The sequence below is a fragment of the Eptesicus fuscus genome, chromosome 12, assembly GCF_027574615.1.
Source record: "Eptesicus fuscus isolate TK198812 chromosome 12, DD_ASM_mEF_20220401, whole genome shotgun sequence".
NCBI lineage: Eukaryota > Metazoa > Chordata > Mammalia > Chiroptera > Vespertilionidae > Eptesicus > Eptesicus fuscus.
In genome coordinates this window covers 68,230,683-68,247,811 of record NC_072484.1, presented here as the reverse complement: position 1 = coordinate 68,247,811, position 17,129 = coordinate 68,230,683, and the positions used below count along the sequence as shown (strand labels likewise).

General features: G+C 51.6%; 2 protein-coding genes across 6 annotated transcripts; one reads left to right on the top strand and one right to left on the bottom strand.

Annotated features, from left to right (window-relative positions):
* Window positions 1-2,637: 2,637 nt before the first annotated feature.
* On the top strand, window positions 2,638-9,554 carry SNX21 (sorting nexin family member 21). Of its 3 annotated transcripts, XM_028137805.2 has the most exons (4): window positions 2,638-2,759; window positions 3,001-3,268; window positions 3,740-3,897; window positions 7,437-9,554. In XM_028137805.2, the coding sequence occupies exons 2-4, from the start codon at window positions 3,007-3,009 to the stop codon at window positions 8,109-8,111; spliced, it is 1,095 nt and encodes a 364-aa protein (XP_027993606.1). In that variant the 5' UTR covers window positions 2,638-2,759; window positions 3,001-3,006; the 3' UTR covers window positions 8,112-9,554. The 3 variants fall into 3 exon arrangements, with proteins under 3 accessions (XP_027993606.1, XP_008157060.1, XP_054579707.1); XM_008158838.3 differs by having other exon boundaries at window positions 2,638-3,268; XM_054723732.1 differs by lacking the exon at window positions 2,638-2,759 and having other exon boundaries at window positions 3,144-3,268; window positions 3,745-3,897.
* ACOT8 (acyl-CoA thioesterase 8) lies at window positions 8,531-16,972 on the bottom strand. 3 transcript variants are annotated; one of them, XM_008158856.3, is made up of 6 exons: window positions 16,768-16,972; window positions 15,349-15,485; window positions 12,867-13,092; window positions 10,880-11,037; window positions 10,219-10,413; window positions 8,531-8,777 (listed from the first exon to the last, which is right to left on the bottom strand). In XM_008158856.3, exons 1-6 carry the CDS (start codon window positions 16,884-16,886, stop codon window positions 8,659-8,661), a joined length of 954 nt encoding a protein of 317 aa, XP_008157078.2. In that variant the 5' UTR covers window positions 16,887-16,972; the 3' UTR covers window positions 8,531-8,658. The 3 variants fall into 3 exon arrangements, with proteins under 3 accessions (XP_008157078.2, XP_054579709.1, XP_054579708.1); XM_054723734.1 differs by having other exon boundaries at window positions 10,327-10,413; XM_054723733.1 differs by lacking the exon at window positions 8,531-8,777 and having other exon boundaries at window positions 9,598-10,413.
* Between the last annotated feature and the right edge of the window lie 157 nt (window positions 16,973-17,129).

Here is a 17,129-nt window from a genome sequence, read left to right as displayed (position 1 = left end):
CTATATATAGACATTCCTAAGGAAAGCTCAGCGGAGCCAGGCTGGGCTAAATAAGGCCTCCCCCAGCCAGGCAGGGGGCCAAGGTGCAGCAACAACTAGGGATTCCAATTTGGACACAACGATTAGAACCAGGTGATCCCTTTGGAACAGAGTGTGGGACTCTCCGCAATCATTTGTTCACTAATTTGCCCTTTCATTTATTCAGGGAAATAGATAAGGTCCAAACTCAGTGCAGCCAAGCAAGGTCCTACTTACCCTTGGTCAGACTAAAATATAGCTCCAAGCATCACCCGTCATAGCCGCCAGGCCTTTACACATGCTGTTTTTTCCTTCCAGGACTTCCCATCTTCCCTTTCTTCATCTACCTACTTCCCTATCATCTTAGTTTTAACATCACTTTCTCCAGGACTTCTTCTCCCCTACACCCAGGCCAAGGTAGTCCTCAGTCATAGCACTGAGCAGGCCACATAATCACGACCTGCTCTGAGTTCCACCAGAGACGGTATCCTGCTCACCATTGCATTTCCCAGCACCCAGCACTTGTTCAATAAAGTATTGTGCGCTTTGTAAGGATAATTGAACTGAATGGCATCTGGTTCAATATAAGGAGGAAGTTCTTAAGAGTCATGGTTGAACAATAACAGGACGGGCAACCTCAGGAGGTAATGAGCTTCCTGTTACTGAATCTATGCAAGCAGGAATTTGATGACCTTCTCTCAGAGACTGTAGGAAGACATTCATACAGAGTCTAAGAATAGTGGAGAATACAGGACATCCCGAGATCTCCTTGTTCTGGCCCTGTTTGTATGATCCAGGGTAAGCCCCTTCCGTTCACTGAGCCTTAGACTACCCATCTGGAAAATGAAAGTGCTAGTCCAGATTTCTGAGTGACCTTCCGACAACCCATGGTTTTTGCTTTGTATCCAGACTTAGGAGGCATATGCCAAAGTACAAGTTAAGATTTAGCCAACATTTGGCAAATGCATGAGTGTTGAATGAATGAATGAATGAATGAACTGTGCTTTTTTGCCCAGCACCCTGCTGGTAAGCTGAATGAAATCTACTATTACACAGACTTGGCCTTAAGTTCCAGCTCCTCTATTTTCTAGCTATGGACTTTGGGAAAGTCAATTTGCCTCAGTTTCTTCATCTTTTAAAAAAAATTTTTTTTTCATTGATTTCAGAGATGAAGGGAGAGGGAGAGAGATAGAAACATTAATGATGAGACAGAATCATTGATTGGCTGCCTCCTGCATGCCCCACACGGGGATGGAACCCGCACCCCAGGCATGTGCCCTGACCGGGAATCAAACCGTGACCTCCTGGTTCATAGGTTAAAGCTCAACCATTGAGCCAGGCCGGCTGGGCGTCTTCATCTGGACAATGAAAGAGTATTGTCCAGTAACAAACAACCCCCTCCACAAGATGTTGTGAGGCGCGATGTGACCTCATGTAATGTGCCTAGAACAGGATGTATGACACAATGGAACCTCAAGAAATGAGAGCCCTGCCCTAACTGGTTTGGCTCAGTGGATAGAGCGTCGGCCTGCGGACTCAAAGGTCCCAGGTTCGATTCCAGTCAAGGGCATGTACCTTGGTTGCAGGTACATCCCAGTAGGGGGTGTGCAAGAGGCAGCGGATCGATGTTTCTCTCTCATCGATGTTTCTAACTCTCTATCCCTCTCCCTTCTTCTCTGTAAAAAATCAATAAAATTAAAAAAAAAAAAAAGAAAAGAAATGAGAGCCCCGCCCCTTCTGCATGTAGGGAGGGCAGGGAGTGTGTTTTCCACTCAAATCTGTTTTCCCGGACTCGCCATGCCATTCAAAATGGATAGGGACTACTGCCTGGCTTTCTTTGCTCCATTGTATGACTAGCAATATCTGCCCTTTTAGGCCCTGTGAGGGACTGACATCTGGGCCTTCTGACAGGAAGCGACAATAAATTCTTCTCGACCTGCTGCTGCCCTCTGGATAAAAGATGAAACAGCCCACCAGCGGAATTGCTGACATTACCCTGCCTGCTTCATGGGAAAAGAACAGGATTCGGAACTCAGGAGACCTGCGCTGCAGAGCCCCGCACTCAAACCTCTTGGCAAGCTGTGTGACTGGGCAAGTCTTGGGGTCTGTTTCCCCGTTTGCCTCCTTTCTATGTGTGAGGCTCCCCTGAGGTTGTAAAAGTCTGTGAACGACGCAGAAACGATAATCATGTAACTGATCATTTCGAAGTCCCTGCTCTGTGCCAGGCACTGGACTAGGTAGGGTCCTTACAAGAGCTGCAAAAATCATGGTTCCTGTTTCATGTTTGAGAAAGCCCAGGCTCAGCAAGGTCAGATGCCAACCCAGATCACGTGTCTGCTCTTGGCCTCAGTTATCTCACAGGAGAGATGGGCTCGCCGCCGTCAATTGCCTTTGGAGAGTAAGAGTGCTGGTTGGAAACGGGGGGCTGGATGGGGACCGGCCTGGGTCTCCACGAAGGGCGGGAGGGCCCAGGAGGAGGTGAGCCCCGCGGGCTGGGGCTCACTCGGGCCTACCCAGGATTCCAAGTCTCCCGGAGCGCAGGGCTCGGCATTCCCGGCGGCTCCGGGCCGGCAGACGGGCGGGCGGGGCCGGGGGCGGGGCGGGGCGGTGGCAGGAAGCGGCGGAGCGGAGCCCGGAGCGGCTGGGCCCCCGCGGAACCCCGCCGGCTCAGTGAGGCGCCCAAGGCGGCCCCCGGACCCGGGGGAGCGGCGCGCCCCTGAGTGCACCGCGGGGCTCAGAAGGTAGAGACGCACCAGGGGCGAGAGAGACGCGGGAAGGTCCCGGTGGCCCCCGGGAAGGGCGCGGCCCCCCGGCGGCGCGGGTGCGGGGAGGACGGCGGGAGCTGAGTCTTGGGGCTCCCAGGACCCCGACGGGCTGGGGCGGGTGCTGCGCGGCGTCCTCCTCCCGCGCCCGGGCCCCGCCCCTCCGCGAGGGCTGGCCTGACTCCCGCCGCCTGGGACCCGGGTCCGGCGTCCCCCGCAGGGTGCCATGGCCTCGCGGCTCCTGCTCCGGCTGCGGCACGCCCTGGCCAGCGAGGGCCCCGCGGAGGCGGCGACCGGCCCCGAGGCCGAGCAGTTCCCGGAGAGCTCGGAGCTGGAGGACGACGACGCCGAGGGCCTGTCCTCCCGCCTCAGCGGCACCCTGAGCTTCACCAGCGCGGAGGACGACGAGGACGAGGACGAGGAGGACGATGAGGTGGCCGGCCCCAACCCGCTGCCCCTCGGGGACCGGGCGTCGGGAGAGGACGCAGGCGAGTGCGGAGGAGGCGGCGTGAACCCCGGAGCTCCGCTGGGCCTCCCCCTCCGTGGGGGCTGTGAGTGGGTCCTGCCTAAACTCCGAGATGTCCACACTTCTTTAAGGGTCCCAGCCACCACTTGGCTGTGTGCCCTGAGTCACAACACCTCTCTGGGCCAAGTTCCCCCTCTGTGTCAATGGGGGAAATCATCACCCCACCTCCAGGCTGTTGGGGCATTCGATGTAGTCTGGCATAGAAGTGGTAATTAATGCGCTAGGGATGTTTTGGGGGTGGAGATATTTATTTAGCGCCTGCTGTCTGCCAAGCACGGTGTTTGGCATCCAGCTTCTCAGACCCTCAATTTCCACGTATGACAAATGGGGATAAAGCTGTTGTCACCTGTTGGGAGGAGTGAGGTCATGGCACATGGTGTATGTCGACCCTGGCTCCAGGCCTATTGATGTGACGGGTCATGTCCTCATGCAGAACAGAACCCCTCACCTGACGGGCAGCGGAGCAGTCAGCTCCTGGCGCGGCAGTTGCAGGATTTCTGGAAGAAGTCCCGGAATACCCTGGTGCCCCAGCGGCTGCTCTTCGAGGTGACCAGTGCCAACGTGGTCAAGGACCCTCCTTCCAAGTACGTGGTGAGTGCGGGTCCAGGAACCCCTGGTTGTGAGTCTACAAGTCTATCTAAGACAAAGTAGGGAAAATTCCAACTTCCTTGGTGAGGACAAGCTGCCCGTGTCGTTGTACACGGCTGCCCCCATTTTACAGATGGAGAAACGGGGCAGAATGGGGATGTAACTTGAGCAAGTCCTCATGCAAATGACAGCTGCTTTGAGACTGAGTTGACGGAGTTAAAAGAGGATTGTGGACCTGCCACCTCTCCTGGTTTTGAAAATAAGAGAACTGGTGTGTGTGCCCCTACTCACCCCCCCACCCCCAAGGTTTTGCAAAATGTAGCAAGATGCAGTACACAGGAAAGAATATTATCTGGATCAGGTTTGAGACCCAAGTGGCATTGGTTAGTGTTTGTTTTTGTTTTTAATGGGTTTTGGATGCAGAACTTGATTTAAATCCCAGTTGTTTGACCTTGGGTGAGTTGTGTTACCTTGATGACCTTTTCCTCATCCGAGTAATGGGAATAATGCAGAGAATTGTCACAGGAATTAAATGGGACAGTGCACAGAAAGCCCTTAGCACTGTGCCTGGCATTTTGAAGTGCTCAAAGAAAATGTATAATAAAATAAAAAATCGCTCCCTTATTATTCCTTAGCTTTGGATTGAAAATGCCTGGCATCTGGGGCCTGTTGTGGCCTCCTTACAAGCCAGGTGAATCAGTTCTCGAGCAGCCATCCTGTATAGAATAATCTTGTTGTAAGGGCTCCATTTAGGGGGGTTCAGCGAAGAGCAACGTGGGGGAGAACCTGGGAGTCCCTGTTTTCTTCTCTGTGGAAAGGAGAAACTGACATAGAAAGCGGTCTGCCAGGTCTTCTCCGGGCCAGCCTGAAACCCAGTCGGACCTGGCCGGTCCTGGCAGCAGCTCCCTTCCTCTCACTTCCCTCCTCCTCACCACCCTCCTCCATTCCTGACTCAGCAGGAAGGGGCCTGGAGCCCTGTCCCACATCTGGACCTCTCCACCCCTCTCTGCTGCTATTAGTAAACAAGGGCCACACCCATGGGGTGACTGTTCCATCTGAGCAGGGATGGATAATCAAGTCTTAAGTGGCAAAAGTCCCAGCCAGGCATCATGCATAGGAAGGGGACCCCAAAGATCAATTATCAAGGAGCAGCTGCGAAACAAGGAAGTATGGGGGTGACTCTGGGAGAAGAATGACAAGAGAGAGCAGGATGACCAAGTATGCCCTGGCCAGTGTCTGGGGAAACAAATCACCTCCTTTGTCCAGAGGGGACCCTAAATTCTGATTGAACTTCTCCTGTGGGGTTAGAGCACAGGCTTTGGAATTAGGTCAACCTGGTTTTATTTATTTATTTTTTTAAATATATTTTATTGATTTTTTACAGAGAGGAAGAGAGAGGGATAGAGAGTCAGAAACATCAATGAGAGAGAAACATCGATCAGCTGTCTCCTGCACACCCCCTGCTGGGGACGTGCCCGCAACCAAGGTACATGCCCCTGACCGGAATCGAACCTGGGACCCTTGAGTCTGCAGGCCGACGCTCTACCCACTGAGCCAAACTGGTCTCGGCAGGTCAACCTGGTTTTAAATCCCAGCTGGGCCATTTCCCAGCTGTGTGACTTAGGAGATGTCTTTTATATTTTTTTAAAGATATTTTTATTGATTTCAGAAAGTAAGGGAGAGGGAGAGACAAAAACATCAATGATGAGAATCATTGATCAGCTGCCTTTTACACGTTCTCAACCAGGGATCGAGCCCAAAACTTGGGCATGTGCCTCAACCAGGAATCAAACTGTGACCTCCTGGTTCGTAGGCCCATGCCAAAAAATAAAAATCAAAGCCAAAGTAACATAAGGGATCATTATAGACCAGTTCTTACTGAAGTGTGTTCTACAGAAAATAGGTTTCCTTCCCTAGCCAGTTTGGCTCAGTGGATAGAGCAGACTGAAGGGTCCCAGGTTCCATTCTGGTCAAGGGCACATACCTCGGTTGCAGGCTCTGCATTCCTGGCCCTGGTTTCTATCTCTCTGTCTCTCCCCCACCCTTCCACTATCTCTGAAAATCAATGGCAAAATATCCTCAGGTAACAATTAACAAAAAAAGAAAACAACTTTCCTGGAATGTTAATAACTATTCCTTAAGAGAAAGATTTTGCAGTCAGTATGTTTTGGGAATGCAGAGTTGAAGAGTAAAATAAAGTTTTACTGTTTGACTTTTTAATCCTTAATATTAAAGTACACTGTGAATCTTTGAGAAAAGGATAGAACAGGCAAACCTAATTGACTAGAGGTGGCTATAATACTGGTAGTTTCACAGAACAAATTCAAGAAAAACATCTGGGTTTGTTAGTATGCCTTTAACATCGAAGGTTCTTTAACATCTGAGGTTCGCTAATCCCCTTTTTAAACTTGCTGGCTTAGCATTCTTATAGATTAATCCATGTTTGGGTTCTCAGACCTGGGGGAAGTCTCATGGTGATCTCCTTCAGTGTTTTTCCCCTGAACTTCAATTCCAGTACCACCTTCACAAGTCCTGTCCCATCTGAATGCTGCTTGTACCATTCTCTGTTTAACATTTTTCTTTAAATAAACCTTTTTCTTAAGTAAGTTTAAAAGACAACTTTATAGCATACTGTATGTGGAAAGCCTCACTTGCCATAACGAGAAGATATCCGTAAAAATAAAAGCAGTGAAAAAGTCATTAAACCCTGCCTGGATGCTGTTGCCTGAAGGCCCTGACCCAAGATCCATTTCCTGGTTCTTTTCTAAAAATGGAGCTGAGACGTGTCAAAGTGCTCTCAATCTGCAGTCAGAAAGAGTCAAAGAGGACGAGGGGGAGTCGCCTCCTGCCTCAGGTTCAGTGTTATTTACTCTAGCACATCCTCCTAAAAATCTCAGGACCAACATTTGTCCACGCCCCACACCTGAGTAAACACTGACCTGGGCCAACATGTCATTCACTAGAGAAGGAAGCTGACTGGAGGGGGACTGCCTTGGCTGATGTCACAGTGAGGAGTAGCTGACCTGGGGTTAGAACGTGAGTGTGAGCCCAGTGTACTTTTCACGTGGTCATTCCTGGGGTGTCTGAAGACCTGTCTTCCAGGTCTGGGTTGGAGTAACCTGGCTAGGGATGTGGGAGCTCTGTGTTAGAGTAGAACAAAGCTCCTAAAGGTTGGCTCAGAGGCCTGAGATTGGCCTGGGTTTCCACGGACCCCTGGTTTTCCGGAGGGGCTGTCAGAAGAGCTAACTGCCCTGATGGGAGGGGAGTACCTTCTGGAAGGGGCAAAAAGGCAGCAGCTCTAGGCACTGAAGTTCATCTTTGTCTTTCTCTCCCCGTGCTGCCTTGGGCCTGGGTCATTTCAGACGAGCCTCAGGTAAGACGGACTGGGCTCCCTAGCTGCTGCCCCAGCAGCTCCCACCTTCCTGGGCCCAGGCTTAGGGGTAAAGGGAAGAGGTGGGGCAACAGAGCTGGAAGTGTGGGTATGGGGCAGGAAGGGGCCCCTGGACAGTTTGCACCTACCCTGACCCCCACCCTCCCTGCAGCTCTACACCCTCGCCGTGATGGGGCCGGGGCCACCGGATCACCAGCCAGCCCACATCTCTCGCCGTTACTCGGACTTTGAGCGGTTGCACCGAAACCTGCAGCGGCAGTACCGGGGCCCCATGGCTGCCATCTCCTTCCCCCGTAAGCGCCTGCGCCGGAATTTCACTGCAGAGACCATTGCCCGCCGCAGCCGGGCCTTCGAGCAGTTTTTGAGCCACCTGCAGGCGATCCCCGAGCTGCGCCATGCCCCGGACCTACAGGACTTCTTCGTACTGCCGGAGCTGCGGCGGGCACAGAGCCTCACCTGCACTGGCCTCTACCGTGAGGCCCTGGCGCTCTGGGCCAATGCCTGGCAGCTTCAGGCCCAGCTGGGCACCCTCTCCAGCCCAGATCGCCCTCTGCTGACCCTGGCTGGGCTGGCTGTGTGCCACCAGGAGCTGGAGGACCCTGGGGAGGCCCGGGCTTGCTGCGAGAGGGCCCTTCAGCTGCTGGGGGACAAGAGCCCCCATCCTTTGTTGGCACCCTTTCTGGAGGCCCATATCCGGCTCTCCTGGCGCCTGGGCTTGGACAAACGCCAGTCAGAGGCACGGCTCCAGGTCCTGCAGGAGGCAGGCCTGACCCCCACGCCACCCCCCAGTCTCAAAGAATTGCTCATCAAGGAGGTACTGGATTAGTCTTGCCTAGACTTAAGGTCACTCTGGGGAGAGGCACTGCCCCAGGATGGCAGCGGTGGGGGACCGATGAGGCATGAGGACCTGAACAGCAGCTGGGAGGCTATAGGGGGTGCTGGGAACCCCTAGGAGTAACACAAAGAATTTGTAGAGATCGAGGAAACGTGGCTCTTCTGCTGGGCTGAGCTCAGGGAAAGCTTTGGCTGGGGATGCCTGGGATCTGGGATGGTGCAGGGAGGAAGTCTGATGCGCTCTCTTCAGCATATGCACAGCTGGGGGGTGTACCCCAGGCCAGGGTCAGTGTTCCCTATTCCTTGGGCCTCCAAGCCAGTGAAGGAGCCCGAGTAAAGGCCAGGGACTCTTGGAGTTGATGGCTGGAGGGAGGGCTGCAGTTCTGGCCCAGGGAATTAAAGGCCAGCAGGTCCAGTGGTAGCAGTCTTTATTGGATATGGGGGACAAAGCCCAGCCCTCAACTGTAATTCCTGCCTCGCCTCAGGAGTGGGGGGAGAAGGGAGATCCTTGAAGCCCCAGGCCACGCTGGTACCTCTGGCTACAGCTTGCTCTCTGTGACCTGGGGCTTCACTCGGATCACGCCCTCCTGGGCACAGGATATAGCCAGCACCCCGTCCCGACGCCACAGCTGCCCACGGACCAGCCCCCGGGAGCCACCTGCGGGTGAGAAGGGTAAAAACAGCCTTCTCTCTCCTTTAGCACAGCCAAGCAGGCTTCTTAAGAAAGGTACAGTCCAGGTTGGGCTGCCCCATACAAGGGCACACTGCGTGTTGTGCCCCTTTATGAGCCTGTGTGCAGTCATCAGGGGGTACCCAAGGGAACCCCACAAAACAGTTTAAAAGCACTTTACACGTTCTCGGGCTTCCTCAACAATCACAGGGGAGTTCTGAGAACAGTCTCCGTCAGTAGCGTGGCTAAGCAGATCTACCGGACCTCTGGCCACTTGTGTTAGGAAACCCATCAGATCCCTTTATAATAAATCAAACCAGTCGCACCAGGCTGGTATTATATGAAAAACACCCCCAACCCCAAGGGGACAAAGGCGCTCAGGGGAGAGGACCTGGGGCCATGGAGTCTGGCCAGCCCTGCCTCCCCACCTGCAGATTTCCTCTCCCTTGTCAGCCTCGGGCCTGAGCTGGTGTTTATGAAGGGAGCTGCCGGGTCCCTTCCATGTAGTACAGCTCACTTAGTCCTCACAACAGCCAAGCAAAGCAGGGTTCGTCCCCTTTTCTGGATGATGAGCTTAAAATTCAGAGAGGCTCGGGAACTTGGCCTTAAGAATCGGGCCAAGTATCCTAACTTCAAGGCTGTTGAACCTGTACTGTGATGCTATTGGTACTTTTTGTTTGTTGGTTTGTTTGTTTTGTTTATTTTTTTATGCTATTGGTACTTAAGAGCCCCCCTTCCCTGAGTATAAAGAGCCTCTTAAGTTTTGTCCCTGTTTTACAAAGCAATTTTCATTTGGAAAGTACTTCCTTGGAAAGGAATCCAGGGCTCTGACAGCAGACATTGATGAACGAGCCTGGGATTCTCTATGTCTCTGATGAGGAGTGTCCCAGCAGAGGGGCCTTTAGAAACTGTTGAGTGCCCTGAGCCAACCAGGTTAACTGGCAGAATCACTTAGGGGGCTTCTTAAAATTATAGTTTCCTGACCTCTTCCAAGACCTGCAGAGTCAGAATCTTAGAATCTGAAAATCTGTTTTTAAAAAGCTCCCTGAAGTGGCCACCAGGTTTGGCTACTACTCCACTAACACAACTCTGTTTATTTAAATGGGGAAACTGAGGCTCAGGGAGGAGATAGGACTTGTCCAAGATCATACAGAGATTCTGAAGTGTTTCTGGGACGAGAACTGGGGTCTCTGAGATAGAGTGGATCATATTCCCAGCATGTTACAGAAATTAAGGGCTGATTATGTGTCCTGTCCTCCAGCCTCACCCTGTTATTTTGAAGATAAGGATGCCAAAGCCTAGGGGGCAGGAGAGAAAGTGGCCTGTGCAGTGCCCCATAGAATGTGGGTGTGGAACAGCATAACCCAAGAAAGCGGGCTCCCTGCCACCCCAAGGCCAGTGCCCTTGTCCCATGTGGCCCCACACTCACCAGCCCAGGGGCTCTCGCACTCATAGAGCATCCAGTGGTCAGCTCGGAAGGGGGCGTGGAACCACATGGAGTGGTCCAAGGAGACCATGAAGTGCACCTTATGCTTACACTGGTGGGGCAGCAACGCTGTGCTCAGGAAGGCAAAGTCCGAGATATAGGCAGCCACGCAGCAGTGCATCTTGATGTCGCCCTCCCCTGCAATAGGTCCCGGCCCCATCAGCCCTGGGCTCCTGGCCTTTACAGCTCAGGACCTGCAGGGAGGTGGGGAAGACAGGGGCTGCCGTGCACAGATATGCAGGCTGTTCACTGCACGAGGGCACCTGTCCCAAGGTGTATGTGATGGGGGAGAAGGAGGCAGGGATGGGGCCCTCCCCAAATCTCCCACACAGGCACCTTAAGATTAGCAGTGTACCCGGAGAAGAATCTCAGCAAAGTGCCTGCCTTCCCCAGAAAGGGCCTACATTAGGATTACAGCCACCTCCCATTCTCCCCAGGCAAAGGCCTAGTAGGGCCCCAATGAAAAGATGAGCCAAATCCCCATCATGGGGATGAGGAAATAGGCCCAGAGAGGGGAAGTAACATGCCCAAGGCCACACAGCAAATACTATGCAGGCCTAGACCCCTGGAGAGTGTTCTCTTCCAGTCCAGGAGGTCCTCTTACCAATATAGCCCTTGGCTCGCACCCAGAACATCTGTTTGGGCTCCATGTTCTGCAACTGGCTCAGGCTGGATGGGTTTACTAGCTTGATCTCAATGGGCACATCCTTTGCAGCAATCCGGTTCAGGCCCACTCGGTACTTCTCTTGGAGGTTAGGGTCCCTGAAAATAAAGGATTAAGGGACTTGAGGAGACCCAAAGAGAGGGGAAGCCTATCTTCGGAACTGTTAATTCTGACTCCCCTCCTTCCTCCAGAGGGCGTCCAGACTTAGCCTGAAAGTCTCCCTCTCCTCTGGCAGGCAGGAGCGTCAAGTATTTGAAGCCATTCTTTGCCTCTTATGAGCTATGTGGCCTTATGCAAGCTAGTAATCTCTCTAAGCCTATTTTCCCATCTGTAAAATGTGGATAATGACAGTAACCTACCTGATAATAAACATTGTGGAGAAGACAAGATCACGCATGTAGTCATGAGGCGCACCCCCAATATGCACCATTAGAAGCATTTCACCCACATTAACCCATTCCTCACAACAACCATGTGAGACAGCTGCAATTGTCACCCCCCAATGATACATGAAGTAAGCACAGAGTCCAAGCAGCTTGCTCAGGAAGTAAAGGCAGGCTTTGGACCCAGGCAGCCTGACTCGGTTCACACTCTTAACCACTTCACTATCCCAAACACTCGGGAACCAGGCTGCCCAACTGGGACTGAGTTATCGAACCCTAATCGGGAACACTGTGTCCATGGGGAAAAGAGCCATTTCCAGGGAAGCCCCTTCACCACAGTAGCAGCCACCCTAGTGCGCACCAGGATTTCCATTTTCAGCTCTATTCTCTCAAGCACTGTCCGCAGAACCTTCAGGGATGATGGAATGTTCTGTATCTGCATTGTCCACGGTGGTGGCCACTAGCCACATGTGGCTACTGAGTGCTTGCAATGTGGTTAGTGTGGTTAATAGTGAGGAACAGAACTATTAATTCTACCTGATGTTAATTAATTTAATCCTATGTAGCTAGTGGCTTTCTTACTGGACAACACAGCTCTAGATTTAGGGACCTTTAAGAACATTACAGCAAAAAAAAAAAAAAAAAAGAACATTACAGCAAACATTTTTAAGCTCTGACCGTAAACCAGGCTCCAAGCTTATTCCTGTCAGTCAATTATATAACTACAATTTACTGAACACTTAAGTGCCTTATTTTATAACTGAGGGCACAGGCTCAGAGTGGGAAAGCTAGCAGAGACAGTCTAGATTTGAACCTAGACCTTTCCCAGGTTCAAACTCACATCCGCCCCATCACACCCTGCTGCCTCCCCAGCCAGCACTAGACAGAGGCACTCTCCCTCATACAGCTGTGAAGTAGGCAGGGCAGAAACGTACACTTTTCAGATGAAGAGGCAGGGCTCTGAGAGGCTGGGGAGTTGGGCAAAGTCACAGAGCAAATGGGCACGAACAGCACAGCCTTGGCCAAAAGCCATGTGTCTGTCCTGTGTCAGAGCCCAGAGCTCTTTCTCTTGCCCTGGCATTTTCCCAACTTTATCAACTGTGATCTAAGTAAGAAATATATTTTACCAGGTGACATTTAAAATATTTCACACACACTAAGGCAAAGGCAGTAGGAACCCTCACCCTGCCAGGCATTACCTCCTAGGCTGCCTGATCATGTGACCTTGAAGGGGGAGTCACTCAGGGACTAGGGAGGTGAGTATTTGCCAAGTAGTTAAAGAAGTAGTTCAATATTTTAACAACCAGTAAAACTACTGTACCTGAATTGGCTGAATCATAAACCTGCGTTTTACATCTTGACCCCACACACAACTGAAACTAACCTATCACAAAAGGATTCTTACCCTTATTATACACAATACATTCCTATATCACCTTTTCTAGTCCATATTTTTAAATAGTCAAGACGCACTAAAGGATTCCATGACCCAGGAACAGGAAGCACCTGCAGTCTGAACACTCCTGAGCCTCCCGGTCTCTCACCTTAAGCACTGGTCAATGAGGGTCTCATAGTCAGGCAGCTCTTCCGGTGGGGGCACAGTGGGCATGGAGAACTGGTGCTGTAGGGGGCTGGGCTGGGCCTGCTGGAAGGAGGCCTGGCAGATGAAGATGGGCCTGCCATGCTGCACAGCCTTCACTGATCGCACTGAGAAGCTCGCCCCTGTTCGCGTCCGCTCTACCTGGTACAAAACAGGCACCTTCGGGTCCCCTGCAGGGGGCACAGGGACATGGTAAACCTGAGTGAGCCCCACAGGCCCTGTCATCATCACCATGGCTGGAGAGGCACCTCTGCTACTCGTTCTCCATTCCTTTTCTTTTTTTTTTAAATATATTTTATTGATTTTTTACAGAGAGGAAGAGAGAGGGATAGAGAGTTAGAAACATCGATGAGAGAGAAACATCGACCAGCTGCCTCCTGCACACCCCCTACTGGGGATGTGCCCGCAACCAAGTTACATGCCCTTGACCGGAATCGAACCCGGGACCTTTGAGTCCGCAGGCCGACGCTCTATCCACTGAGCCAAACCGGTTTCGGCTCCATTCCTTTTCTACTTGGTAGCTACTGACTGAGGCCTGCTAAGGCCCATATACTGCAGATACAGAGAGAACACCAGACCCTGTCGTAAGGATGCTCCCAGTACAGGTGGAACTCTTCTTTCGAAACAGCACAGAAGAGACATTGCCAGATACCTTGCATTCAAATCCTAGCTAATTAGCTGTGTGACCTTGGCAAAGACACTTAACCTCTCTGAGCAGTTTACCCATCTATAAAATGAGGATCATCATGGTATTCATACCTCTCAGGATTTTTATGACAATGAGTTCATAATTGTAAAGTGGTTAGAATAATATCTGGCACACAGTAAGGATTACAATATCAAAAGCCTAGCACTTTGGAGTTTGCAACCAAATTGAAGAAATAGAGGACACTTTTGCTCCCAATTGGCTTAAAGGTAAGAATGCAGGGTAAGTATTCAAATACTTTATAGCAGGCGTCCTCTTTATAGCAGGCGGGCCACATGCGGGTGTTTTTGCCATTTTGTTTTTTTACTTTAAAATAAGATATGTGCAGTGTGCATAGGAATTTGTTCATAGTTTTTTTTAAACTATAGTCCGGCCCTCCAATGGTCTGAGGGACAGTGAACTGGCCCCCTGTTTAAAAAGTTTGAGGACCCCTGCTTTATAGCAATTACTGTCAGGGAGGGTCCAGAAATAAAAGGATAGAAGTGAGGGGAATTGGGATGTAATATAAAAAAATTACATATATTACTATCTACACTAATAAAAGAGAAATATGCAAATTGACCATACCTCCATGACACCCACCAGCCCATCAGGAGTGGGTATGCAAATTAACCCAACAAAGATGGTGGGTTAATTTGCATATGCAGGCACAGAGCAAAGACTGAAGAGGCTTGGCTTCTCCACTGCAGTCAGAGAGGAGAAGCCTCAAGACTTGGCTTCTCCGCTGCAGCTGGAGCCAAGAAGCCAAGGCTTGGCTTCTCCTCTGCGGCCAAGAAGAGAAGCCTAGCCTCGAGGCTTGGCTTCTCCGCTGTGGCCAGAGCGAAGGCCTGGGTCCCTGGTGCCGGAGGAAAACTGGTGCTGGCAGCCAGGGGAAGGAAGGCCTATTGCACGAATCTTTGTGCAACGGGCCTCTAGTATTTTATATTTATAAAAGGAAGGGGGAAACCCCACTATTGTTTTCTTAATATGAATCACATATTGTTAAGTTCCATACATTCTTCTCAGCTGATGGGGCTATGCAGAAAACAGTGTGACTCTTAAAATTGGGGATACCTGCCTTAGGAGTGAGGGAAAGGGAGGGTTAGCAAGTGAGATTTTTTTCAAAGGAGAGCCTGGGTTGTAAAAGATTACTTTCTTGCTCCTTTAAGCTGCAAGCAGCTATAGAGATCATCTGGAGAACACACTTGGTCCCGCCCTCATCCATTTTTCTGATGAGATGAGCAAACCAAGCCTCAGGGAGGGGGTAACCTCGCTCCAGGTGGCATGATGGTGAATTGGTACTGAAACTAGACCCATTGTCTCTGGATTCCCAGGCTGGTGCTCTTTCTTCTCCAAGGCAAGGTGCCTACCTCCACACTCCTAGCAGAGGTTACGGCACTGCTCTGAGGATTCCAGCATAGTACTTAGCTACAGGTGTATAAACAATGAACAAAAGACCCACGGGAGAAAAAAAAAAAAAGAAAAAAAAGACCCACGGGGAGTAGTTAAGCCAGTCTTGTGTCTTTTGGGGCCAGATAACAAGCAGTTGTGAGGTCTAAGACTTCCTGGCTCCACCCAGGCCTTGTTCCTCTCCAGGCTTCCCTGTGGGTGGAGATCAACTAATTCCTTCCCCACTGTCTCCTCCCAGTCCTCCTCTCTCTCCTAAGTCAGCCCCCGAAGGCCAGGAAGAAGTGGCTTCTGGGCCTCCAGGGCTGGGTTGGGGGCAGGGAGGGGTGCTTACCTGCCCGGACGAAATAGCAGTGCAGGGAATGCACTTGAATGTCTTCACTCACAGACTTGGCTGCAGCCACCAGGGCCTGCCCCATGATCTGACCCCCAAACAGCCGCTTGGTTGTGGGTATCCAGTAATGCCTTCCTCTATGGGGAGAAAGAGAAAGCAGGAAAGACTTCAAGGTTGGGCCAAATCCGGTGACAATCATTGAGCTTCTAGTGCAGATCTCATAACTTTATTAGAGTTTGGATCCTTTTGAGAATATGGTAAAAGCCCTGGACGCTTTCCCCAAATTTCTTACATCATTCTACATGACAGCATACATCGTCAAGGCCTTGGAGATTGCCTAACCCTTCTGTGGACTTTAAGATAAGGAACTAACCCCCATATTTTAGTAGAGAATAGGGATCAGAGAGGGAAGGCGACTTTAGCAAGGTAACCCAGGTAAACACTGCTAATCCTTAGAAGTAGCTGGGTCTTTTGACCCCAAGTCTAGTATTTCTTCACTGCCCATACCAGGGTAAGGCAGAAGCCTCTGAAGGCCTTGGGACTACAATGAGCCCCAAGAGCTAGAATGGACTGCATCAAGGCCTGCCACTTATACCCCTCAACTTTGACAACCCAAGAACTAGGTTTAGAGCTCAAAGGGCCCTCAGACTTCAAGTGTAATCCCTTCAGTGTGCAGATGAGAAAACTAGGGGCCAGAGGTGAAAAGGGCTTGCTGAGTGCGTGAACCTTACGGAGGCTAAAGGATTTGGGTCTCTGGCTTTCCAAGGCCCAAACCAGTTAGGCATTTTTATACAGTGCATTGTAAATAGCCCTCCAGGAAGTTATTTGTGGTTTCTTAGGTAGGGGGAAGAGAAGTTAGCACCCTAAATAGCTCCCAATGAGCCAGTAGGAGCCTTGGCGGCTCAAACTGTAAAATCCCCAGCTGCAGTCAAGAATTTAAAGAGTGTGGGGAAGGAAAATAGCTCAGGCCTCAGAAATATGTAAATTGACCATACCTCCATGGAGCTATCACACCTCAAGTGGTGGTGGGGATGGGGTATGTAAGAGGGAAAGGATAGTGAATATGCAAGGGGCTGAGGGTACGTTTTAAACCTGATTAGCCCTTGGACTCATCGCAGCCCTTTTTAGACTGGTTCCCAGAGCCATGGGAAGCTGCTGAGAAGCGTATCTTTTATTTGCCCAGGCGGCCAGGGCCTCCTAGGGGAGGGGCTGCGCAAACCCGGCGTGGAGAGGGAGTAAGCCCAGGCAGCGAGGACAGCTGTCAGGAACAAGTTCTCTCCCAATGGCGACAGAGCCTGTATCCCACACGGAGCCCATCTTCTTCCGGGAGACCATGAGCAGAAGGGCTACAGGGTGGTGGCAGTCGAGATCGGGAGCATCTGTCCCAATGCGGGGTGCGGGCCAGATGCGGCAGGCTACCTGAAGAGATCTTCGTCCAGCGGCTCGAGGTTGAGCACGCTGGTGACCAGGACGCTGCGAAGGTCCCCGGGGGGGTCGCCACCGCCTTGCCCATCCTCTGGGGCCTGCGGGGACGACATGTGGATCGCCTGCCGGAGACTCTGCGCTGAACCCGACGCGCGGAGACCTGCACCCAGCTCGCAGACTCCCGCAGAGTCCCGCAGAGTGCTCCAGTAACCGGAAGTCTGCAAGCCCTGAAAATAAGGGATGCAAATGATGATTGGACAATGCTCCTGTCAGTCTGCGGGTGCGTGGCTCCCTTCTTCTGCCTATTGGAGAAAATGAGTGCCAGTCTGGGGCTCCGTGCGTGATTGGAGGGGCGG

Bases quoted from the DNA above. Each gene is read 5' to 3' on its own strand.
- SNX21 (XM_028137805.2), top strand. From the start codon at position 3,007: ATGGCCTCGCGGCTCCTGCTCCGGCTGCGGCACGCCCTGGCCAGCGAG. The intron at 3,269-3,739 runs GCGAGTGCGGAG...GTCCTCATGCAG, and splicing joins GGCGTCGGGAGAGGACGCAG to AACAGAACCCCTCACCTGAC. The intron at 3,898-7,436 runs GTGAGTGCGGGT...CCCTCCCTGCAG, and splicing joins ACCCTCCTTCCAAGTACGTG to CTCTACACCCTCGCCGTGAT.
- ACOT8 (XM_054723733.1), bottom strand. From the start codon at position 16,886: ATGTCGTCCCCGCAGGCCCCAGAGGATGGGCAAGGCGGTGGCGACCCC. The intron at 15,486-16,767 runs GTAGCCTGCCGC...TTCTCCCCATAG, and splicing joins CTGGACGAAGATCTCTTCAG to AGGAAGGCATTACTGGATAC. The intron at 10,414-10,879 runs GTAAGAGGACCT...GACCTATTGCAG, and splicing joins GCGAGCCAAGGGCTATATTG to GGGAGGGCGACATCAAGATG.